The sequence below is a fragment of the Nyctereutes procyonoides genome, unplaced genomic scaffold (assembly GCF_905146905.1).
Source record: "Nyctereutes procyonoides isolate TBG_1078 unplaced genomic scaffold, NYPRO_anot_genome, whole genome shotgun sequence".
NCBI classification, from domain to species: domain Eukaryota; kingdom Metazoa; phylum Chordata; class Mammalia; order Carnivora; family Canidae; genus Nyctereutes; species Nyctereutes procyonoides.
The window spans coordinates 2,464,778-2,490,702 of NW_026575141.1; the positions used below are offsets into that span (position 1 = coordinate 2,464,778).

The 25,925-nt window shown below is 47.4% G+C and overlaps 1 protein-coding gene across 1 annotated transcript in view; it reads left to right on the top strand.

The window, feature by feature from the left end:
• The window catches only part of PLXNA4 (plexin A4), a 425,241-nt gene that overhangs the window by 249,350 nt on the left and 149,966 nt on the right, over positions 1-25,925 (top strand). Inside the window, exon 4 of the mRNA XM_055307457.1 lies at positions 21,240-21,371. Coding sequence (XP_055163432.1) covers positions 21,240-21,371 — 132 coding nt within the window. The remainder of the gene's footprint in view (positions 1-21,239; positions 21,372-25,925) is intronic.

Here is a 25,925-nt window from a genome sequence, read left to right on the forward strand (position 1 = left end):
CCTAACGTGGGTGTCCAGGCAATGAGTACTGTCTTTCGCTTGCGGTGCTCTACTTTGCTCTTGCTGTGCATCACTTGGTCATTGTGAAACTGCTGTGGTTTGGCAAGGGCAAGCAAATGGACACTGAATGCCACAAAGCATACACAATCAGGGCAAGCTTTGTCACAGACCACTAAATCAAATCCGGTCCAATGCAACCCAACACAATCCAATCCAACACAACACAATGCAATCCAAACTAAGAAATGCAATCCAATCCAACACAACATGACCCAATACAACACTACACGATAAAACAAAATAAGCCCAGCCAGCCGGCAGTTTTATAGCACCTCACTTCCTCATCTCACTCTGCATTGATGGAACTGGTGAGGTAGGGGTCTGGGGAGTGGGTTTTCCAGGTCATATTCGATCCCTTATTTACAGATGGTTAACAGCAAGGGAATGTCATGGCAGCATGGTGAGGGCAGTGGGCTCAGGAGTGAAGAGAATGGTGACTTGAATTTGGGTACGCTGTTGGGTTTTTGTTCTGCGTCTGTTGTTGGGGGGGCTGAGGTGTAGGGACAGGTTACTAATGTGAGTAACAATCTTTACTGACGTGAGGATGCACCAAAATAATGGGGATAAGAACTCTTTTCAAAGTTTTAAGCTATTGTTAGTTGAGTAACTACTTTGTAGACAAGAGTTAAATCTATGTTTTAAAATCTTGGCCAGGAGGCCCTTTAAGAGCTGGGGTTCCTACCCCACCGTGACTCCATCTGGGAAGGCAAAAATCAAATGCTGTTCCTACATTGACTGTTTTCCATGAGTCCGACTTGGTTGTTTCCATTTATATTAAGAATATATCAAAGATTTCCAAAACTCCTGGTAGAAAGCGTACTTTGTAGATATGTGTTGTTCCCTTGACCCATGCACAAAGGACCCAAACACAAGAAGCTGGCTACAAGACAACTGAGAGAATGTGGATGAGTCCACGTGATCCACCTCCTGACACAAAGTAGGCAGCCTCTTGGTGGTGGGTGAGGGAGTATTTTGTGTTTTGTTTGGGACAATAAGTCAATTCTCACCTTTGCTAAAGGAATGAAAATGCTCACTTTTAAGGGTGTTATCATAGGTTTCCAGTTTGGGAAAGTAGTGTACGGGTGATTATTTTGCCCTTGGCCTGCAGGTTAAAGTCCAGTGCCTGGAAGAGCATTTGGGGGAGGGTGGTCTCTTGTGCCTGCATGCAAACTACCATCCCAGGCTTTCTGCTCACCTGTCCCTCTGAGGTCACCTGCCCTAGCCATGGCTGGCTGGTCCCCACCACGCACACCTGGCACTGTCCTTCATCCCCACCTGCTCGTGCCAGCCCATCACAGGACATGCTCCTCCTTGTAGTTCCTTCTGTTTGAATCATATTCTTCCTTTGAAAGTCAGCTCTAATCACCACTCTTCTGGGAAGTGCCCCTCTCGGTACTAACCATTCTTTCCTTCTTGTGGCCACAAACAGCCTGTTGCCTCTGTACTTCACTCAAGAGAAGCCTGGTGTGGGGAGTCAGGCACATTGGGAAAATCCAGAACTTTCCACCCGTTAACTATATCTGACATCAGGCATTCCGAGTTTTGGTCTATTTATGCACAAAACATGAATAAAAATAACTTTTATCAGAATTGTAGCTCATTTATTAAATCAACGAGCACTTATTGCATACCTACTAAGTGCAGTGTGGATTAAATTAGAAATTGTGAAACTGCTTTCTAAATTGTGTGTCTGTGTGTTTTATATCTTAGCTGTTTCAGACAAAAAACCCTTGAGGGTCGAAACCAGCCAAACCTCTTTTGAATCCTTTGCAAGATTCCCTTTGTGTCTTCTGTAGCAGGAGTTTAAACAGAGGTGCTCAGTTCATGCTTAACCATGGCATTGACCTAGAGAGAACAAGACCCCCAGAGGTTGCACACAGCAGGTTGGTGTGAGAGCCGGTGGCGCCTCAGTTTCCCCGGCCTCAGTCACAGAAATAGCTCCCCCTGCCCTTGGATCCTCCAACCCGCTCATCTCAGTTGCCAAATGAAAAACGTAGGGAGAGAAAGCTCTGGAGGACGAGCACAGGTTTCCACTGGATAAACAAATGCTTGGGAGAGCGGAGGATAGATTATTGTTAATTATCTGACGCCTTTATTTATGTAGTGTCTGTAATAATAATAATGATAATAATAATAATAATAACTGTCTGAAGTGCTGGCAGCCCATTGGAGATTGAGGAAATAATTACCTGCTTAGAAATCCAGGAGGAAATTAAGTGACGTGAGACGGTTTTGTTGCTGGCTTCTTTTTGTCTGTCTTTCCCGAGTGCTACACGGCAAGCTGACAGGAGCAGAGTCCTCTGGGCTGAAGAGGAACACAGAAGTGTTTCCGTCCTGCTCATCCCGCGTCTACCTTGAGAGGCAGGAAATCAAGTTCACTACGGAATGAATGCAGCTGCGGGTCCAGCCGGTGGACCCCATCCTACAGACCCAAGATGGAGGGACATTCTGATCTAGCACCCAAGGCCTTGTGAGGTGGGCGGTCAGTGGGGCTTCTCTTGGAGCCTGGAAGCCAGCGACCCCTACAATCTCCTTCTCCTTTCCTGAGATTTCTCAACCCTCAGTCCTGCGCCTCTCCTGTCCACTGGGCTCTCGCATCAGTTCCCCCTCCCTGCAGACTTGGGGCAAAAGGTGGAAGGCCCCAAGAAACAGCAGGGAACAGTGACCCTTGGTGGTAGGCACTGGCATGAGGCCCACCAAGGACTCCCAAAGGGAAAGGTCTGTGAGAAGAGCCCAACCACCAGCTCCACCCTGAGTCAACCCTTGGAGGGTACTTCACTTGAAGTCTTGGGTCAGTGAGGCGGATAAGCCCTGAGATTTCTTTTTGTAATGATAAATTAGAGTCTTGAAAATGACATAGATTTTGGAGAGATGTTCCCAAGCAAAACTGGTGGCAAATGAGACTCCTCTTTACTTCTCCAAAAATGCCCCCACTTCTCCATCCTGAACCATCTTGATTTCTGTTGTCCCCCCACTAATCTTTCATAAGGCACTCCCAATCTCCTCTGTCAGGGAAGAACCATATGTGGCCAACGAAAACCCATATCAAGCCTCTATAATTGTGTCACCTGGACCCAAGAGTACACCTAAACTTGCCATTTTGTTGGTGGTACCTAGAGAGACAGGAGACCCCTTCTAAGCCAGGGCCTCTCACTTGACCCCACTCTACCCAGCTCTGAAGGTCAGCTTCCCCTCCCTCACTGGAATATGTATGTCTTAAAAGATGCTTAACTCAAAGAAAATTTCCTCAAATTTCATCATTCGGGAATGATGGTGACAGTGGAGAAGATATCTTTCATGCGTTCCTCAAAGGGACTCCCTATTCATCTGCAGGTTTACGTAGGTTAAGGCATGCAGGCTCTTTAAGCTGCCGGGCTGAGAAATGGGAGAACGTTCTCATTTCTCAACTGAGTGAGCCCTTTGTGGTTGTTTGGAGACAACCTAAAGGGAAGTGGGAAAATGTGACCTGTGTTCTTCCCTTTCACCAGTGGCTTGCCAAGCTGTATTCTGTAATCCATGAAGTGTGCCAGATTTGACCTCAGCAAGAAGGTGAGAAGGCCAGCCTGCACAGTGGCCTAAATTCTGGCTCTGGAAAATGTCATCATGTCACAATTTCACATTCTACCTCTAGCAGCAATGGCCAAAGGCAGATCCTTAGCAACCACTTTCTACCGAAGCGCCAGTCCCGGACTCCAAAGGCAACCAGACATAGTCAGCTGGCCGTGCCATCATCACCTCACATTTAACAGATCTCAGACTCACTCTTTATTTCGTATCTCCGACTCAACTTGTCCTTGGTCCCACCGTCCCCTTGGTCATCCAGGTGTGACAGTTGAGAGTTGTCACCAATCTTCAAGCTTCATCACCTTCTACCTCCATTCTTCTCCTTGATTCCCACTGCCTGAGGACTAGGCCATAATGAACATCACAGTCTTTTACTGTCCGGTCTATTCCATTCTCACCATCCAATGAGAAAGATATGTTGCAGGGACATGCAGTTTCCTACAGCAAAAAGTCTTATAAAGGGGAATTATTTCCACACGGCCCCAGACTGCCACCATTCAACACATTGTATCCCTTACCATATCTTCAGAATACACTGCATAATACTACAAGGAATTTCATAAATAAGACTTTGGGTAACCATTAGTGGCTTAATATTGACTCTAGGCTTGAAGAAAAAGGCTGGAGGTCATCAGGGCATGTCCCTGAGGTGGAGTGTGGTAGGAAGAGTGGGAGATGGGCACTCAAGGACCATCCATACCCACATCCAAGAGGCCAGATGCAGAGAGGTGGGGTCCAGCTTCTTCCTCAGACCATCAGGAAAGAATTAGTGTCACTCATCCTATGATTAATTTCAATGTCAAGTAAGCATAGGAGACCAAGCCTCTCTCCCTTACCAGTGATGTGACCATGGTACATAGTTATGAGGGATGTGCCTTGGAGTATCCTATGAAATAACTGTGATAATAACTAAAAACTTTAGATCAGCATTGATGATGTGCCAGGTGCTGTGCTAAGAACGCTTTTCATCTACTAACTTATTAGTTCTTCCTGTCAGCGAATGTGGTAGGTACAGTTCTTCTTTGCATGTTACGAATGAGGACAGTACGGGATTTGCGAAGTTGACTCATTCCCCAAGAAGTATCATAGCCAGCTCATGGCAGAGCTGGCTCTGGAGCCCATGTACTTAATCACAGCACCACATAATTTCTTGGCCAAGCCAGGAAAACAACATCCTGACATTCAGAATTAAGTGTTGGCCAAATGGAGAAAGGGACATATTAAGACATTAATATGGCATTGGTATATCATATCAACATATTGATTCTTGATGTTACTAACCCAATCAGTGACGTTCCTGCCCTGGGTTACTTGCTGCCTGGTCTCAGTTTCCACATCTGAGCACGCGGAGAGAGAGAGCTCCCACAGGAGCGAGAGCGGTGGCTGTGGGCTTTGCGCAGTGCCTCAGAGTTGTGAGATCAATAGTTTAATTGCTGTGAAACACGGGCTGGGTGATGCTGTATAAATAATTGTAATAACTGTGGCCGGTGACGGAGAGGATGGTTTTCCAATATCTTATTTTAAAATGCATTTCTCTACAATTAACTCCACAAGCTTCTGGCAGAACGAGTATCCCATACAGGCACAGGGATTTTTGAGGTCCCCCCCTTTTCGAGACCCTTCAGCTTGGATACCTCATGCTTTTTCCAGACTCTCCCTGGCCTGGATCAAAGGTCACCCATCTGACTTTAGGAGAGTGTCTTTAGGCCCCTTAGCCGAGGGTGGGGGCGGCTTAAAGCGGGGTCTCTGTGGTTTTCCTAGGAAGAAGAGTGGTCAAAAGACCCTTTGTGAGAATCGCAGCCAAACTCCCTGCTGGCCCTGGGGCCCCACGGCTCTCTGCATCTGTGCATTCCAGCACTGTCTGGTGATGTCATACCCGGACAGGGACGTCCTTCTCCACTCCAGAATTCTAAGCCCGGGGAAGGCTGTTCCCCACAGTGTCTTTGGGAGCAGATTTTCTGGCTGCAAACTATTCACATGCCTCACCCAGGCCTCATGAATTCCTGGGTTCTCATTTGAAATAGTTCCAAGTGTTTCTTTCTCAGAGTAGCTGCTATAAAAAAAGAAAGAGAAGAAAGAAAGAAAGAAGAAGAAAGAAAGAAAGAAAGAAAGAAAGAAAGAAAGAAAGAAAGAAAGAAAGAAAGAAAGAAAGAAAGACGTGGGCAGTGGCTGCGGGGGGAGATGTGTGGGGATGGAGAGGACAAAATAAGTAACACTTGGTGAGCTGTGAGACAGCACTGAGGGAAGCCCGCTCCTCAGAGAAGATCCGGATACTGTTTACTGGACAACAATGAACCCTGTCACTGTGGCACCTGCTTTTTTTTTGTCAGTTGTTGCTGAGGCCAGATTTTATGCCAGCGACCTTTAACTCCAGTATGGGGCTCTACTCACTGGCTTTGTGGCCTTGGGTTGGATGAATAAGACAGAGCCCTGCTCTCAAGAAGCATAGAGGCAAGTAGAAAGAGGAGTGCGCACGCGAGACCCCATGTCGTGATGAGCCACAAGCGCCACGATCGAGGCACACAGGGAAGTGCTGCTGGAGTACAGGCACGAGGCATCATGTCTATACCAGGAAACAGTGGGGGGAGTTCTTGGAGAGAGTGTTGCCCAGCTGAGCCTTGAGTAAACACGAAATGGATCCCACACTTACTTCCGATCCTCTTTTTGGCCATACTGAAAAAAAATAAATAAATAAGTTAGTTCCTGGCTAGCTCAGGAGCCAGTGCCACTTTGAAATTCTGGTGTAGATACCAAATGAGCGCAGCTTGACTCTCTGCCTGTTTCAGGACTTTGCAATCCACTGACATTTGAAAGGAACCCTTAGCCATTCAGCCAGGAGCCAGATGGTGTCACTCTGACCAAAGTCCTTCCCGAAGGGAGGGTGCCCCTTGGCCCGTAGGGTGAATGGCTGAGGCCCCAGCTTTGTTTGGGGACTTGCGTTTGTCTTCTGGGAAGCCACCGCCTTGGTACTTTGCACTAAGTAAATAGAGGCTGTTCTCAGCCTCACAGACACACACACAGGTGTCCTTGGATGGCACCCCTCGAAAGGGCTGATCCCCCAGCAGCTTGATGAGGCTGTAGGGAAAGAACCCAGAGCAGAGCTCATCAGAGAGAGCAGATGTCGAGGTGATAAGCACTTGTCTGACGCTCCCTGGGTTATTTATTTGTCAAGGAAATTGCCAAACAGTGCCTAGAGGCTAAGCAACAGTCCCAGGGCTTCACGCAGGCAGCTCCAAACAGTCTGACAAGCAGGAACCATATCGGGCTGGCTGCTGTTGCCGGCCCTCACTGCTAGAAAGAGCTATGATGGTCCTTTAAGGACAGGACTCAAAGCCCTGTACCCTTGGGAGAGTCTCTGGGGGGCTGGGACCCTCTTGATCTTTTTCCGGTGTGATTAGAACTCCTGCATCCATTTGTTGATTTACCAACCTGCTATTAAGCAGCTCTAGTGTTCACAAAGCTGTTGGGGTCCTCGCCAGGGGCCTGTGCTGTGCTGCATGAGCGTCACAGTCACACCGTCTCATCTTCATACTCACTGGGCACAGCACGTCCTAACCAGCAGTGCTGTGTGTTTACTGCTTTCTATGGACCAGACAGTTGAGTAGGAGCCTGGTGACACCCTGCCGGCAACCTTTAGCTTGGAATTCTGAGCCGATACTTCAGCTGAGGATATTAAATAAGCCTGAAGGTCTGCCTGAGGTCACAAATGTTAATAAGAGGCAGAATCAGGACGCCAGCCCGGCCGGCTACACAGCCCATGCTTACGCGCCGGGCCGCACACCTGCCCCCAGGATGCTGGCCCCGTGGCTGGAGTCAGCACACCCGGAGTGTGGGGTCAGTCGCGATAGTCTTCCACACCTGCTGAGACACGAGGTGGCTTCAGAGGCTGTGCGGGCCCCTCCGGTGACCTGACAGGAGGCAGTCGGAGTGAGATGGAGAAAGCCATTGGAGGAGTGTCCCACTCCAGGTTCCGAGGGGTCGACGCACCCGAGGTGGCTGAAAGGAAGCAGGGAGGGGACTAGAGGAAGGAATGGGGTGAGGGAAACGGTATGAACAGGAGCGGGCTGGTCCCAGTCCCGGAGGGAAGTGGAAGGCCCCCTGCCTGGCAGCAGGGGCAAGGCTGTGTGGGTGCCGCACCCACACCTGCTTTGGGTGAGCAGTGTCTGGAGGTTGCTGGGCAATAAGAGGATGACAGGGGTGTTCCTGGAGGGGGTTGAGGCTAAGGGGAGGCCTGGGGGCAAGGACTTGGGCTCCGCTCTAGGGTGCTGATGACAGAATGTAGAGGATGGTCGGGCCAAGGGGGTGAGGTTGAGGACATAGCTAGGAGACGTGAAGGCTGGGCGGGGGGCGGGGGGGGGGGAGGGCTGCCTCTGAGCCCAGAGAACACTACACAAAGTCTATTCCCTTCATGCAGTCAACAGTTGATTCTTGAGTCTCTACTCTGTGCTAGAAGCTTCTGTTCTCTAAGCTAGGACCCAGCTGGTTAGGACTCCTAAAGATCCTAAAGATCCTGCCACAGCTCATGTGAGAGCCCATCCATCTCCCGTCTTTGCCCTACGCCCATTCTCCCTGGGTGCTCCAGCTGGACAGGGGTCTCTCCTCGTTCTGGTACAGCTGCATTGAGCATCTGCTGGATCCCACCCCGGAGGAGCTAGGTCTCCAGGAAGAGAGAATTGCTGACCGCACATCAGCCCCTTGCTGTCATGATGTACCTTGTTCATTAACCCCTGTGTGACTGCAGCCGTTGTGGGGGGAGAGAGGAAATACCCACACACACACACCTGGCAAGGGTGCCCGGAGCCCAAGGACTGTGTAGGAGGACCAGGAGAAGAGTGACTTGTCTGAGTCCTCGAAGAGGCAGAAGGGCAGTGTGGATGAAGAACCAGGAGTTCGGGGGTCTGGGTCTGACACTGTCCCTGACACCACGCAGGGCACTGCTTCATCTTGAGGCAACTGGCCTTGCTTCTCAGCATCCTGCCAGCTCTGACTCTGCCTTCTGCCCCCAATCAGTCCTCAGAGACACCTCTTCTCTCTCTGAGGCCAGGCTGCGGTGCCCCACTTCCCCTCCCGTGGCTCGCCCAAACCATAGGCATGAACTTGTTTTCTTCTTTCTCCATAATGTCACAGGTTTTCTGAATCATGCCCAAGTTGAGCCAGACTCAGAGTTTCCCAGCCAATTCCTCTAGCTGTGGGGCAGCTGTGTGAAGGTGGCTGTATCCACGTCGGTGGAATGCCCATCTGAACATTCCATCTGTGGGCGCAGACACTTCCCCATCCAGTTTCCTGCCCCCTCTGTCAGCAGTGCCCCCTTTCTCATCTGCTTCAGGCGGCCCAGAGCAGAGTTGTGGGTCCTCTTCTCTTTCCAACCCCCTCGTAAGATGCTAGGAACCCAATCTGTGGACCATGTCTTCCAGTCTCTTGACAGCACATATGATTGCTGCTCCCACTGACCAAGAGTGGAAATCGTGGGAACCGATTCCTTGGAATTGCCTCCATAGTAATCACTGCTGACATTTATGGAAACTGGACTGGGAACTTTCTCTGTGCTAAGTGTTCTATATGCTTGGAACATGATCAGGCTCCCACAATAAGAATAACAGTATCTGTTTAACATCTGAGGAAAGTGATCCTCAAAGTTTGGCAGATCATCTACGCCAGAGTTCCTGAGTAGCAGAGGTGGGGTTCCCACCATCTGCTCCTGGGCTTGCCCCCAGGCCCTTCTTTCTGCACACGGCGTCTCAGGAGCAGAGGACTCTGGTCTTTTGTAACGTGGATGAGCGTAGTCCATCTGCCAAGCCCCTGAACCAGCTGATGTGTGTAAAGCACATGGCGCAGCTCATGGCATACGCCGAATCAACTATTCATCTCCACTTGTTTTTCTAGGAGTAGGTGCAGTCTGTCCAGCTGCTTGGTGGCCACAGGCACACGGGAAGTGGCACCCAAGGCTTTGGGGTATGGGTTACTCAAATAAGTGCTGGCTGGGCTCACAGTCTGGCTGACCCGCCAAGGTTTCCAACCCATAACTTGCACCTGCTATACTTGCCAGCGAGTATCTTGCAAAGGTGCGGCAAGAAAGGCTGATTTTCAGTATTTCACATTTGGGGTATGCTGGTTTGAACCTTTTTTCTCTTTCATATCAACCCTACTGACTTTCCTTTTTATTTCTTCAACATCTTTCACTCCTAGAGCTGTATCTTATTCTTTGTGTCACACCCAACCAGGGTGGCGGAGGGATGGAGGCCATTGTTCCCCATTTCTCCTTTTGGGGCAGGTGCAAGGTAAGATGTCCTATTGGCAACCTAGAAGTTGTCCTTCAGTTTTGTGGGTGCATAGCAAGAGACCCAAGGGGACTCATTTTCCCCAGAGTGTTTGGTAACACAGCGCGGGATCCGTGCACACACAGGGCTTGTCTAATTAATTACTGTTTATACTCTTGCAGTTCCTTTCACATCCTTTTCTTCCTGGCTGGAATCAGGAAATCAAAACAAAGCACCCTCATTGGGGCAGCCTGAACAGGGTCTAAGCCCACATCCTGAGCCCTGGGATTTGAAGCTGGGAAGAGGGGCTGTGGCATGTAAGTGAGTCCACTCTGGCGAGACAGGGCCCTGCTGGCCACTGGGGTCTGGGCCGGACAGTTGCCATCCCTCTCCTGCTTCTGAATCTTCCAGTTAGAACACCCCCAACTGGTCTGGGTTCCTTCCTGTGCCACTAGGAAGCTCTGCATCGTGAGACAAATTATGATGTCAATGAGTAGTTTGAACATTTCCATCCATTCATTTGTTCAACCGGTATTTATGGAGCACCTACTACATGGCATGGCTCAAGGGTTGGGGGTGCATCAGTGCACATTGAAAGAGAAAGATGTCTGCTCTTGTGGAGTTTACACTCTAGCAGGAGAGACTAACTATAGTGCAATAAGTGAATAATCACAGAGCTATGGAAAAAAGGAAAAAGGAGCCGGGAAAGGAGATTGAAGAGCCAGAGAGACAGGGGGGGTGATTTTAGAATGAAAGTCCCAGGGGAACCTCAAGTGACACTACGAGTGAAGCTCTGTGTCCAGGTGTCCACGGCTTGGGGCCAGGGAAATATTGACAGTAAGCCAGGGCCTGGAGCCCAAGAGAGCTGCCCTTGGTGGAGGAGAGACTCGCAGGCCCGGCTGTGAACTTACAGACCGTCTTGTCCGCCACCCTACAAACCAGGCACCTCTTCCCCCAGGGAAATGGAGACATGGCAGGAGCTCCTTGCCCTCGGGAGCTCTAACCCTACAACCAGCAAGCCACCTCCCTACTCACAGCTGATGTTGGTGTCCCCACACACCCTTCCTGGTCCCTCCTCATCTGTGCAGGAGCTGAAACACCTGCCCTCCATCACGTTGTCTCAGACTTGTAAGGGGAATGTTTGAGAGGCTGTATGGGAGTTGAGACGTGGCCTCAACTGCAGAGACAGAGAGCGAGCATGTGTGTACACAACTGTGCATTTGTGTCTGGGAGTATGTGTGTGTGTGCCTAACAGTTCCGACTATGGCAACTCAGGCCTAGAGTTAACTTCTCAGGTCATTCATTCATTCAACATAGGAGTGCTTACTGCCTGATGCTGGCACTCTAGGACGAGTGCCTGCTGTTCAGCCTGTGTGACAAGATGCTGAGTGACAGTGACCAGATTATGTCACTTAGGGTCTGGGGGTGCCAGTTGAGTAGACTGCATAAATAAGATCTAAAAGTTTCATTATTTTTCCTCCTGAAAGACACCATGGCCCTATAATGTCCCAGGAAAGAGGATCCTGGTCACTCATTTCCCACCAAGGGTCCTGCCTGCCATCTCTGCCTCAGTGTAAGGCAGATCAAGGCCAGGACACCTAAGAGAGCCAAAGTTGTATGCTCAAGGCTCTTGAGAGGAGCAGAGCCCAAATCCCTCACCTCCCTCCTTGGGCACCTCACCTGCCCCCTCTTGTCTGCACCCTGCCCCCCCAACACAGGCCCCAGTTTGCAAAGTGATTGGTCTGTCTGGTGCATGTGCTTACACAGGAGCCCCTTGAGATTCTGGGGACTTCGGAGACTTGCCTGAAAGGGAAACAGGTCTACTTCTGGCTCTGGCACCGCCTAAATGTGGGGTGTGCGTCTCCATAAGCCTTGCCACCTCCTGCCCCCCGCTCTGGGAAGGAGACCTGGCCCTGTGGCCGCCCACATCACCAGGTTGGCTTCCACTTGCCTCTGTGTTTAGGCTTGAGGGTCCTCAGGTTCAATCAGCCCCCACACTGCCTCTCCAGTTCCAGCTCCATTTCCAGGCCTGCCAGACGAGACCCCACCCTCTCCTTCTTGTAGTGGGGCCCGGCCCAGAAATCTGGCAGTGTAGACCTTGACCAGGAAGTTTGGGGGAGGACGTGAAAGGAAAGAGGCAAGGGAGGACACCGGGGGTTGCCTGTATCTTTAAAGATGAAAGGCACTGTTTGCTCATTAGGGAGATTATTCCAAGCAAGAAGGCAGCCAGAACGGTCTAGTGCAAGCATCTGCCTGCTACTGGGAGCCGATATTTATTGTTCAATCCTTCAATGGATGTAAATCAACAGCCCGGCCCAGATAATGTTCCAGTAAACAAACAAGCAGCTGCCAGGAGCTCCCCGGATGGCTGACCTTTGTGGAGGCCACCCTGCTGATGTTTTAATAGCGCTCTGCCTGGCAGCGCAGACACTCACCGTGCCAGGGATGAAGAGAGGTGGATGGGTTGGAGGGAAAGGGGGACGTGCTGCTAGGAGTAGCCCGGGGCTGCAGACTGAGCAGGACGGGCAGGCCGGGGATGCCTGGGCACTGGAGTAGGTGTGCCTGTGTGTGCCCCTGGGGGCACACATGCCTGCCCTGGGTCGGCTGCTTGCAGGGGATGGCGCGGTGTGTGCCAGACGTTGTGATGGAGGTTCTTGCGTGGTCCAGGCAGGACTGATGCCCAAGTCACTCTGCCCTAACGCGGGCTCACCAATTGTTGCTTTTCTCATCTTTATGGAAGTATATTTGACAAATAAAAATTGTATGTGCTTAACCTGTAGGACTTGATGTTGTGATATGTGTATGTATACGTACATTGTGAAATAATTGGTGCGATCAAGCTAATTAACATATCGGTCACCTCATAGGGTTACCACTTTCTTTCTTCGTGTGTGTGTGGTGTGATGCAAACTCCTAAGATCTATGATTTTGGCAAATTTCAAGTATACACTGTGATCACATTGCTGTATGTTAGGTCTTTAGAATTTATTTATCCTCTGTAACTGAATTATTATGCCTTGACCAGCATCTCCCCATGCCACGCTCCCCCTGGCCCTTGGCAATCTCTATTCTACTCTCTGCTTCTGAGTCTGACTATTTTAGATTCCACATAGAAATGAGATCATGAAATATTTGTCTTCCTATATCTGGCTTATGTCACTGAGCATGATGCCCTCCAGGTTCATCTGTGTGGTTACAAATGGCAGGATTCCCTCCCTTTTTTAACATTTAATAATATTCTCCTATTTGTATGCATGTATTACAAACATATAATACATACACTCTATATCCATGTGATATATATATATATATATCAAGTTTTCTTTATTCAGCTGTCAACAGACGCTTAGACTGCTTGCATGTTTGGCCATTGTGAATAACTCACTGGTTGTTAAATATTGAAATTCTACCCCATGACTGGCAGTTAGCTGTGCCCCTAGACCCCCAAGGGCCCACACCATCCAGGTCCTACTTTGCCCCTAGAGCAGTATTGCCAGGTGCAACTGGAGCCTCTGAGACTGTGCCCCCTGTAGCATCTCTTCTGACTGCTTGGTTCTTTCTCAGCACTTCTTAGATGTTTCTGACTGTCACCCAGGGTACAGGGCAATCCTTGCCAAGCAAGAGGTGTGTCCAGAGTGCCTATAGCCTGAATGCAGAAAGAGAAGGCAAGGGCACATCAAATAAGCTTGCCGAGGGCTAGGCTAGATCAGAACCGAGCCCACACACAGCTGTGTGTTATAACTCGCCTGGACTGATGGGGACCACACAGCTGGTTGGAGTTTACAGCTTGTGAGCTCCAGAAAAACGAAGACAGTGGAGCACATGAAGGTCCCAGGAGACACAAGGGTGTTGTAGCCGTGGAGAGGAGTGAGCAAGATCTCAGCTGAGGGAACCTCTAGAAGGATTGTCAGCAACCAAATTATTAGCAAGGTCGCTTGGAGAGTACAGATCAGAAGGCAGGGATGATGATAACCTAGAATTGTGCCATCCAGTAGGACAGCCACTGGCCACACGTGGTCATTAAGCACCTTTAAAAGTGTGGCTTGCTTAAAAAATAAATAAATAAAGTAAAAATAAAAAAAAATAAAGTGTGGCTTGTCCATATTAAGGTTTGCTGTAAGTCTTAAATACCCATCAGGATTCAGAGATGTAGCATGAGGAAACGTATGTAAAATATATCACAAACAATTTTTATACTGTATATATGTGAAAGTAATAATTAGTATTTGGCGCACATTGTGTTAGATAAAACAGATCATTAAAGCTAATTGTAATTAATTAAGCAATTTTACCTATCTTTTTAATGTCACCATTAGTAGAAAATTTAAAATTTCACATGTGGCCCACATTTGTGACTGGCATTGTATTTCTGTTGTCCGGCGCCGGTTAGAAGAATGTTCCGTTGGGTCTATGGCAAGACTTGAAGGAACAACCACACCCCATCACAGAACATGTCTACACTCAGTCTCCTCAGGACAGTGCTGTGTGAAGAGAACCAGATTCTTCCCTCTGACCCTTCTCCATATTTTCACTCTTCTCTCCCTGGGCCAATATGGATATGCCTTTATAAAATCTGTTCGTACCACTGATTTTGCTACTCCAGATCCATCTTCCTGTGGACTTAAAAGATTTTTATCTCCAAAGGTGGCTTTTGAATAAACCTGATATTACTCACTATGTGTTTTATTACCCACATTTGCAGAGTTGGAGGTGCCATGTTGGTAGCCCTTTTGTCTGTATGGTGCACACCCGCTCCCTGAAGTCTCCCTTGGGGCTGAGCCAATGATTCCTGGTTACACTCCAATCAGTGGCCAGATCTCCTGGGCAGAGGGAATGGAGGCCGATGAACACCCTTGGTTGTAGCATTCACCACTTGGCCTTATGTGTGTGATATCTGAGCCCTTTAGGAGACAGGCCTCCCGGAGGACAGGGCAAAGACCCTCCTTTCTTCTACCGAAGCTGGATCTGAGCCTGGAACACAGTAGCGTTCCATGAATGCCCTATGGATGATGAATGAATGCAGAGTGTCCCTCTGTCAGGGGGCATGTAGGGTCAGGACTTGATCTTCTCCTTGGTGTTAGCCTCAGAGAATAACATCGTCTAAACACCCAAACTTACATTATCAGCTTATTTACATCTTCTACCTTAAAAAAAAAATCAACTTCTATGTCCATCCTTTCTCAGTGTTCAGGTGATCCACAAGTATCACCTGCATAGTGCAAAAGAAGAAATCTTGTTTGTTCTTAGCTGCCACCTCCCAAGCTTCGGGGTGGCTCTTGTGTTGGCAACTGAACCAGAGCCACTGGCCAACACATCTCCTTTGATCTCAACTATGCCTTTGTGGCCTGAGGTGTCTTTCCTAGGCTGTTCTCCAGGTGCAGGCATCTGGATTATGTTTCTACCTTATCAGGGGTGGACTGAACATGCTATTCTGTATTCAAGTGAACTTGGCCAGGAGAATGGCTTCTGTTTGTTTTCCCCTGAAATCCCATTTGAATGCTGCTTGCCATGTTGCTGGCCACTTGGGCTGCCACGGAGTATGGGAAATAGTGAATGATGACACCGAGCACTCCTTTCTTCCTCCTGCCTCTCACGTTGAGTATTCCTTGATCACACCTTGATCAGCTCAAGAGTCCATGCCCATTGGTAGAATGTGGCTCCTTTTTCCTGCAGGGAGTTGACCATTTATATAATAACTACTCATTTTTCCCATCTTTATTAAGGCATAAGTGACAAATAAAAATTATATATATTTAAGGCATACAACTTGATATCTGTATGTCTTGTGACATAATTGGCACAATCAAGCTAATTAGCATATCCATCACTTTACATAGTTAACCATTTTCCTTGTGTGTGTATAATGAGAACACTTAAGATCCACCTTCTTAGTAAATTCCAAACACATGATTCAGTATTATTAACTCTAGTCACATTGCTGTATGTTTGATTTTCAGAGCTTACTCATCTTCTAACTGAAACTTTGTGCCACTTGACCAACATCTCCCCATTTTCCTCAATCCCCAGCCCTTGGCTACCATTATTCTAGCCTTTGCTTCTAGGACTCTCACTAGTTTAGATTCCACATATAAGTGAGATCATGCAGTATTTGTCTTTCTGTGTCTGGCTTATCTCATATAGCATAATATTCTCCAGGTTCACCCACATGGTTGCAAATGGCAGGATTTCTTTCTTTTTTTAAGGCTTTATTATATATATATATATATATATATATATATAACATATACATATATATAACATATACATATATACATACATCTATATATGTTTTGCATACATACATATATAATATGTATGTATATCTATATGTGCATGTGCATATATATATATATATAGTATCTTTTCATCCATCAATGGATATTTAGATTGTTTCCATATCTTGGCTATTATAAATAATACTGCAATAAGCATGGGAATGCAGTTATCTCTTTGAGATACTGATTTTGTTTCCTTTGAATAAATACCCAGGAGTAGGATTGCTGGATCATAAAGAAGTTCTATTTTTTTTATTTTTGAGGACTCTCCGTACTGTTTCCCATAGTGACTATACCAATCTTCATTTTCAGCAACAGTGCCCAAGAGTTCCCTTTTCCCCACACCCTTGCCTGCACCTATCAGTGACTACTTAGTGAGCAGCAACCGTGTCCTGGGTGCCATGCTGGGCAGTGGAGCTACAAGGCCGAGTCTCTGCTCCTGTGAGATGCACGGTCCCAGCCTTTTTAGCCATGTGCCGCTCTCCTCCCCAGTGCTTGCTGAGGATATATCATTTTTCTGTAGTCCATCTCCATCATTGGCCTTCTTGCTATCCCAAAGAGCTTAGATTCATCTGCTTATCTTCTAGCTCCCTCCTCTAGACCACTTATACAAAATATTAAATAAGATAAGTCATAACACCAGCACTTGGGAAATGCCCCCGGTCCCACTCCTCCATGCAGAAACATGTCTTCTTCTGCCTCTAAGTCGATTCTCTCTCCACGGTCAAACTGCCCAAAGTCCCACAGAGACTCATTATTTTTAAATGTCTTTTCACATGGAACTTTGCCAAAGCCTTTTGGGAAATCTAAATCACTAAGGGCCAAGCACTGAGCTAGGAATCGGGAGCCCTGAGTTCTAGTCCTGACTGTTACTGGTTTTTCACTGAACTTCAGGTAATGCACAGAACAGCCTCCACCTCAGTTTCTTCATCAGCAAAATGAGAACAGTTATACTAGTAGTCAACATCATAAAAATCCTACAGCCACCAGATGAGACAGTATTATTTAAGAATGCTGTGCAAGGTAGAAAACAAAAATATAAGGGATCATTATTTGCAAATTTACAACAACAAAAAAAAGAAAAAAAAAAGAAAATTTATAACACCATCGTCTTCATTCATATGCATGACTCTTTCCCAAAAGAACTGTGGTAGGCGCAGACATGGTCCCTCTGGCACTCCCAGGGTGGTGTTTGTTTAACATCAACTACTTTCACTTCCAGAAGGGATATAGGTTTATACAACCAAAAGAACGTGGTTCAACATGCGTTAGTAGAGTACATGAACACACGGAGGCATGGGCAGAATCAGTCAGACCTTGGTATGGGTTGAGGCCACGCCATTTGCTCAATGTGTGACCATGAACAAGTTACTAAACCTCTCTGTGCTTCACCTGTAAATGGGATGTTAATGCTTACTTTGCAGAGTTATGGGAAGTTAATATATGTAGAAAGCCTGCATCAGACCTGACACGTGGTAGCCACACAGTTATTAGCAGTTCTTGTTGCTATTGTTTACATGAAGCCCAAGGAGCCAGCAGCTGGGCCATCCTACCTAAATTTGATGATTATCCATCATTCAGCCATTTCTACCACAAACTCCTCTTATCCAAGATCTGTGTGAGATTCTTCCAACAGATGGATGAATGAATGCTTTCCTTTCTGCTTTCTGAAATAAGAAGTGGACTATAGAGGGGTGTGGGGAAGCCTGCCTTTCTAATTACTGCTTTCCTCCCCCTCCCCCCAGGCAGAGTGTGGAAGGGGGTACCATAACCCCATCCTGCCTCCCTGGGGAAAGCCCATGAAAACTTGCCCTAGGTCCTCCTGGGTATGTCCCTCTGTCCCTGCCCTAGCTCACCCAGTTTCTTCTGATGTCCACCGACATCCAGCACATCACCTGTGCTAAAGAGCAGGGGGTTGGGGCCCAATGATAAAGAAGATTGATCAGGAACTGAATCTAATTTCCCTTGGGGATCAGACCATGGGCACTGGAATGGACTCAGATCCACCAGCATTTCCTAGGGCAGCCTGCTCCTGCTGGCAGCCTTAGGGGGCTGGAGACCAGCCAGCATGCTCAGTATCACTCTTGTAGTTCTTGTGCTGCAGCTCCAGAGGTGACTCACAGCTGGGGATGAAGCCTGGCTGGGCTGGGGGCCAAGGCCATCGCCATGCGGTCAGACTTGGGTGGTAATCCCAATTGGTTTTGCATGAACTCTCATTTCATTCAGATTAAGGAAGGACCTGGCCAGGATAGACATCTGGTGGCATGGGGGTGGGCACAGAAGCGGGAGGGCTACTGGAATCTGAGGCATTTTGATTTTCAGAGCTAAAATTATTCCCTTTCATTCCTTTATCGGTTTTTGATTTTGTTTTTGTCTTAGTCAGCTTCATGAGAAATCAGCAGAGAGGAGTTTTAACTGCTTTCTTTTATTTCTTCATTTTTTAAATAAATATTTGTCAAGCTCAAATATTTCAGCATCAGAATCAGGAATGACTGGCAAAAGTGTCTGGAACTGTATAGACCAGAGACCCTGACCTCAGCCCCCTACCTTTATCTAGGTGGCATGCCTCAGGGGGTAAACATGAAACCCACCAAGGAACAAGATCTCATGTAATGGGTGGTAGGAAAAGCATGGACTTCAGAGTTGAACCTAATTCTAATACTGTCCCCAGTTTTTTTTAAAGATTTTATTTATTGATTCATGAGAGATACAGAAAGAGAGAGGCAGAGACACAGGCAGAGGGAGAAGCAGGCTCCCTGAGGGAGCCCAACGCGGAACTCGATCCCAGGACCCTGGGATCATGTCCTGAGCCGAAGGCAGATGCTCAACCACTGAGCCACTCAGGAGCCCTGTCTCCAGATTTTATAGCTCAGGCTAATTGTTTAGTGCACCTCTGTCTCATTTTCCTCATCTTTTGTATCAGTATAGCAGTTAGGACTTTTGATGTTGCAAAAAAAAAAAAAGGTCTTTTTATTCTTTTAACAATAAGGAAATAACTTGAGTAACTAGAAAATCCTGACATAGGGCAGGCTTTGGGGTCAGTTTGATTCAGTGGCTCAGGGACATCACCAAAGACTAATTTTTTGCTCCATCTCTGTACCTAAACCTTTCCTGGTTTCAACTCCCCTCTTTATGACAAGAGGGCTGCCCACAGTTCTTAGAGCTAGCTGTCTTTTTGACCTACTGAGGGTGAGGAGAAATTCTCTCTTGCCTGATCACAAAACACTATTTGTCCCTGCTTTGCTCTGAGTGCACATGTTGATGGCTTGGACCTGCTTTCTCTCAATCACTGTGGCAACAGAGTGAGATTAAACTGATTTGCTTGTGCCCTATTGGGAGCACCCCCCCCTCCCGGGGACGCAGGGGGTGGATCTTGTCTTGCCCCTAAGGTGAGAGAGGGTGGAATGGATGCTGGAGAGGCCGTGCAAAGTCAGGACAAATGACCACTAAGCCCGCAGGATTGAGAGGATTACACCAATAAGGAATTATGTGCAAAACCATTTCTTAGTGCCTGATGTCTAGGAAGGGCTTAAAAATAGTGCTTAAGAGGAAAACAAACAAACTGAGCCTGGAACAAACCTTAAAGCAAACACACAAATCACAAAATAACCTAGTGTGAGAGTTCGGTGAATTCAACAGAAACGAGAGGCAGCAGACTTTCAGATGAATTGATGTCATCAGTAGATGTTAATGTGGTGTCCCTTCTGTAATTTATTTGCTCTGAATAACTTCCCTTCTCCTTGATCTCATGAGAGGCTAAAAATTAAATATTAAAAATTAAAAGTAAGCGTGCATTATGGGAATATATGGAATATAATTTTTTCTTTAGTTTTGTTACTGAAACCTCTAAAATTACACTGTGGGTACCTTATGGAGTCTTCTACAAGTGGCATTGACTCAAGTTTGGTGATCCTCTAGCTACTGCCTCTCCCTGTCTCCCTCTGGATGTTTGATCCCAACCTAGGTGGGTGGCATTGTTAGTACTGGGCAGCGATTGCACTGAATCTATGAGCTCAGGCTCCTAACTCCTAATGATTCTGATTCTAGAGACCTGGGCCAGCACCCCAGGTCAGATGAGCACCATGTGGCGTTGGGAAGCTGCTGTCTAGATTTGCCATCCACTACAGGGGAGCGTGGGCAAAAGTCTGTCCTGGCTGTCTCCACGTTGTGCAAGCAGTTCTAGGAAGGTCTGTGGATGGCCCAGGGGTGATCTGCCGTGCTAAGTGTTCTCAGAAGTTTGGAGATGACTCATGATCAACGTGCATTTTCCTGGAATGCTCATGTCCCCTTCCCTGGGGATGTGAATAGAACCTCTAGGAGATTTCAAGACCTACATCTAGTCCTAAGCCTGAAGCAGAAGCCTATGGTTTAATGGCCAGAATGAGTCCACTCAGTGTGAAACTTCTGGGGTTGGCACCTTGCCTGGTTCCCCTCAAAGATGTGCCATACTAATGTTAGGTATTAATAACAGGGGAAACTGGATGTGGGGTATATGGGATCTCTCTCTACTGTCTTTATAAGTTTTCTATAAATGTAAAAGTGGTCTAAAATAAAATGCTTATTAAAAGAAAAAACAAACAAACAAAAAGATGTGGCAGTGATAGCTGGGTAGCCTTTTCAAAGAATGAGCCTGCATCCTTACACCCAATTATTTTCTGAGAACCAATCTAACAAATAATATCTATCGCCTTTCTGTTACATGATGACACTCTCATGTGAGGCAGCTTCAGTTACCTACTGTTTACCCAATTCCCAGTCCCTGCTCCCTAATACCAACCCTATCCTTCTCTCCGAAGACTATAAGCCAAGCCTCAAAGACTAAAGCCTGAGGCAGAGAGAGCCAGAGAGGACGACACTAGGTGCTTTGTGATACCTGGTTTGGTCTCCCTGCCTTCCCTTCTCTTTGCTTTTCCCACCAGGAGGCCCATGGGGGTTTTCTCACCCCAGCTCCTCATGGCCTGGCCTTGGGGGCAGAGCTCCCTGCCTCTCCCTTAGCTGTTGGGAGGGTGTCGGGGCTGACGCTGGACTTCAGGCAGTGTAGGATCTGAACTCATATCATCTCTCCTCTTCCTCTTCTCCACAGATCCGGGTGGATGGGCCCAGGGGCAATGCCCTCCAGTATGAGACTGTGCAGGTGGTGGACCCCGGCCCAGTCCTCCGGGATATGGCCTTCTCCAAGGACCACGAGCAACTCTACATCATGTCAGAAAGGCAGGTAAGGCTTTTGGGCTCTGTTAGACATTTGTTTTGCTGCTAAGTACTAGCCTGTGGCTCAGTGGAAACCTACGGGAGGCCAGCTGCAGAGAAGGCATTTGATTTATTTGGCTCAGTGTGTATCTTTTTGGTTATGCTGCCTGGGGACTGAGGCTGAGTGCCCTGAAACAGGGAATAAAGCATTTAAAATATCAAAACATCTGGGAGTCTAGAACAAATCCACTACCTTCAAAGTGATGGGTGAGTATAGATTCAGGGCCAACCTTTACTCTCTTTTGAAGAAACACGGTACAGATGCCCACTTTTTTTTGTCCAGATTTCCCTACACAAAGTATAATCTCCTACCAAGGTCACCTTCTATGGTAGGCAAGGATGAGTTGCCCAAAAATCTTGGTTGAGGTAGCATCACAGGATGGTCAAATGGATGGAGATTCAAAAAAAACAGGGTTTGTGTGTGTGAAGTGAGACGATACAGCATATGTTCTGAGCCTTTGTGTGTACCTTATAACTCTAGCATGAAGTTCCAGCAAATTCCTTGAGGCCAAGCCAGGCAGAAGAGGGAGGGTGCAGGAATTACTGTTAACTGATACTGAGTAGGAAGTAGCAAAGTTGGGCTTTGTTCCTGGAACTCAGCTGAGTACTAAGTAAGTTCTTCAAGGCTCCTTGGCTTATACCAGGGCTCATATGTCTATAGCAGGCAAAGGTATAAATATCAGCTTGCAAATTCCATATATTCAAGGGTATTTCTGGGAGTGCCCTAATTCACAGCCCAGAGTGCTCCACCCCACAAGCACTACCCCCTCAAGGGTGGATTAGCGCTGCCACACCTTGCCTCTCTCATCTCAATGTTGGCTGGGTCATTCCCAGGAGCTGTCGCTCCAGTCCATGAATATGTATGTGACAAAGGCAGCAACCATGAGGGGCAGATCCCATCTCTTATTCATCTTCATTAGTGAGGCCTGAACTCCCCAGAGGACCTTGCCGACAGAGTCTGGATTGTTCTGTCTGTCCCCTCTCCACATAGGGAAGGAGATGAATACCACATTATGCCACCCACAGGGCTTGTGCATTATGCCTTGGCAGCCCACAGCAGCTCCATCCTCCCCAAGAGCTCGATGACATCTTCTCTCGGTGTGGGACTCCCCACTCAGCCACACTGGGACCCATTGTGGTGCCTTCGTGGAGGCTTCCCTGGTCTGGGGATTGCCTGATGTGGGGCCAACAGAGGCACATTTTACCCCAAGAGACAGGACAGGGTATGAGGCTGCTCCTCTGCTTTCATTCCTTGCTCTTTTTCAATGGGGCCCACATCCCACACTCCCTGCCTACCATTGAGGCCCTAGATACTGAGGGAAAGCAGCTTTCCTTAGTAGAATGAATCCTTTGGAGAAGACCCAGTACCTCCACAGGACATTAAGTATTTCAGGATGTCTTGCCTTACCTGTAAGCCAGGATCTCTGAACCTGGAACTTGAAGAACTTCCAAAGATGGAAAATATAAGCTATGTGGAGCCCCCTCTGATAACTGAGTTGGGATTGTGAGCTCTTTGTCCTCTGCCATTCTGCTTTCCTGAGAGCAGTCAGTGGTCAGTGCCCACTCAGGCTTGGAGAATGAGGTCCACTGGAAACTCTGGATTATTGGAAAAGAAAGGATGGCAGGAATGGATGGGGCCAGGGCATTCATCTATTCTGGGGCTGCTCCTCGCTGAGATGGAGGGCAGCCTGCCATCAAAACAAGACGCCAAGGCCCCTGACAGCTGGCCCAACCCTGGTATCCAGTGGGTTTGCACATTCTTTATGTGGGGAGCGGTAGTACAGCAAAATGGTTAAGTGCACAGGCTTTGGTGTAAGAATACCTGAGCATGAACCTTAGCTCCACCATTTACTAAGTATAATTTCAGGTTAGTTCCGTAACCTCTTTAAGACTTAGCATTCTCAACCATTGCATGGAAGTAATAATAACATCCGATAGTGTCCCAAGGATCAAATGATACAGTGCATGTAACAAGCCCAGCACAGAGTAAGGGCTTGGTGTTTGGAAGCTCTTATTCTCATGACACTGCAACAGGAGGGTCTGGACATTGCCCATGTGTGAAGTCAGGCAAGTGGGGGCACCAAGATTCTGTGTGACCTATCAGGTATGGAGCTTAGGAGTTCAGATGGAGGCTGAGGTGGGCAGGGATTCAGTCCCAGTAAAAGTAGATCAAGAACCCACAATCTGCTTTATTGACTGGGCACACCAAGTAGAGCTGCGGGCAAGAGCACTTGGTAAATATTCTAGGGCTATTCCAGCGTCTGTCAGCTGATGGGTTGGTGTCGGCCATGCTGTGTCAGAGCACTTTGCAGCGCTGAGTCTACAGGTCAGTCTGTATAAGCTCAGCAATCATGTCTGCTTCGCTCGGAGGGCACTTCCCTTTCTTTTCTGGCTAGTTTTGCATTATCCATCAAAACTGAGCTGTGCTGCCACATTCTACCATGAGTGATTGATGACTTCTGGGTAGACAACTCTTAGGTAGCTCTTCTCACCCTGGGATGTCTTTCTCTCTTACCAGACTGTCAGCAGCTTGAGGGCCACCCTATGTCTTCTTTGTCTAAAACTCACCTCACCTACACCTTTGATATTGATAATTATTTGATGAATGAATGAATGAATCCCCATTGTCATCATTGACCCAGAATTGGAAAAGAGAGGGACCAATACAAATTATCTGCTGCTTATCTTAATTCCCAAATTTAAACTTATATATGTAATCAGAAGACCACACTTCGGACAAAGGAAGTATCTCCCAAACCTCAGTCATCTGTTTACCACCACCATAACTTTTATCCTGCCCTGAACTATTTTTTGCTTTGTGTTTTTATTTAAATAAACATACTGTTTAAACCTAAATAGCCTAATTTAACCACCTCTTACATAGTACTATTATAGATCTGATGTGCTAGTCATATATAATGCCTAATTGTGATATTGTGGCTTATAATAAGAAACATATATTTAGTCTTCATCCCCATTTCTGGTACTGAGCTACTAAAACCCATGGAATTTCCTGAGTGACAAGAGCAATGAGAGAATCTTTTGTTATAGTATTTGGTCTTCTGTCCTCAGTTCCTGAAATCTTCAGGAGCCATAAAACTGAAAAGGGTGTCTTGTTATTTGTAATAAGCCCCTTTCAGCCACCACTGAATTTTTGTAGGTTAGGTGACTTTTGGAAATCCCCTAAAGAAGGAGGGGGGGGTGAGTGGGGTGTTGGTTGTCTCGGGAGCCAGCCATGTGATTAGAGGGGCGGAAAAGCTAAGGATGGTATAACTAGTAGAGGTAGAAGTGGAGAGTGGGAGGGGTGTGTGTGTGTGTGTGTGTGTGTGTGTGTACACACATGTACGCATACAAATACGGTATATTTCCTGGCTCTGTGACCATAGACAAGTTACTAACCCTCTCAGTACCCCATTTATTCATTCAATACTAACAATTATTGAGCACCTACTGTGAAGCAGCCACTCTCCAGATACTAAGGATTCTGTGAGGAACAAGACAGACAAAATCCCTGCCCTGTTAGTGCTTATATTTTAGGTAGAGACACAAGATCACAAATGAGTAAGTGAATGAATGGTGTATCTCACATGCTGATGAATACAATGAAAAATTTAACAGATCCAGTGGGAATGAGGTGGTGGCCAGGAATATGGTGGGGAATGCTCTTTAAGGAAGGCTGTCAGAGGGGCACCTGGGTGGCTCAGCAGTTGAGCATCTGCCCTTGGCTCAAGGCATGATCCCAGGGTCCTGGGATCAAGTCCCGCAACGGGTCCCCTGAATGGAGCCTGCTTCTCCCTCTGCCTGTGTTTCTGCCTCTATCTGTGTGTCTCTCATGAATAAATAAATAAAATCTTTCAAAAAAATGAAAAAATAAACCTAAAAAAAAGGAAGGTTGTCAGAGAAAGCCTCCTAACAAGGAAACTTTTGAGCAGAGAGAAGGATCAAGTGAAGTGTCAGGAGGCAACTGGTAGCAAATCCTCATCCAGGCAGAAGGAATAGCTAGCACAGAGGCGGGTGATGGGAACACGCCATGGCATTTCTGGGGATGCAGAAGGACTGCCTTGGAACGAGGAGTGGGAGATAGTAAGTGATGCCCTGGGAGAGAGGCCGTGCCTCAGCGTGTGGTCTGTGAAATGGGAATATAGTAAATGGTATTGATCCCTTTGGGCACTGACACAGGTCAGATGAGCTAATGCCCGTAGAAAGGGCTTGGCTCAGCATCTAGAAGTGAGTGAACACCCAAACTGTTATGATGATTTGCAAATTGAATAATCCCAAGCCAGGATATTATTTGTGCTATTAGGAATATGTGAGTTCCTCTTTATTTCTCACCCAGTGAGGCTTTCACTTTCCATTTGTACTTGTCCTGGGTATGTCGGAGGGAGTGTACCCCTGGGTATCTCCGTAGAATGTGTGTGTGTGCACACCACCCCTGTGTCTGCCCCTGCCTGTGTGTCTCCCATCAGCCTCCTTCTCGCTTCATACATGTCTGTGTGTATGTCTACAGTGTGTTACTACAACT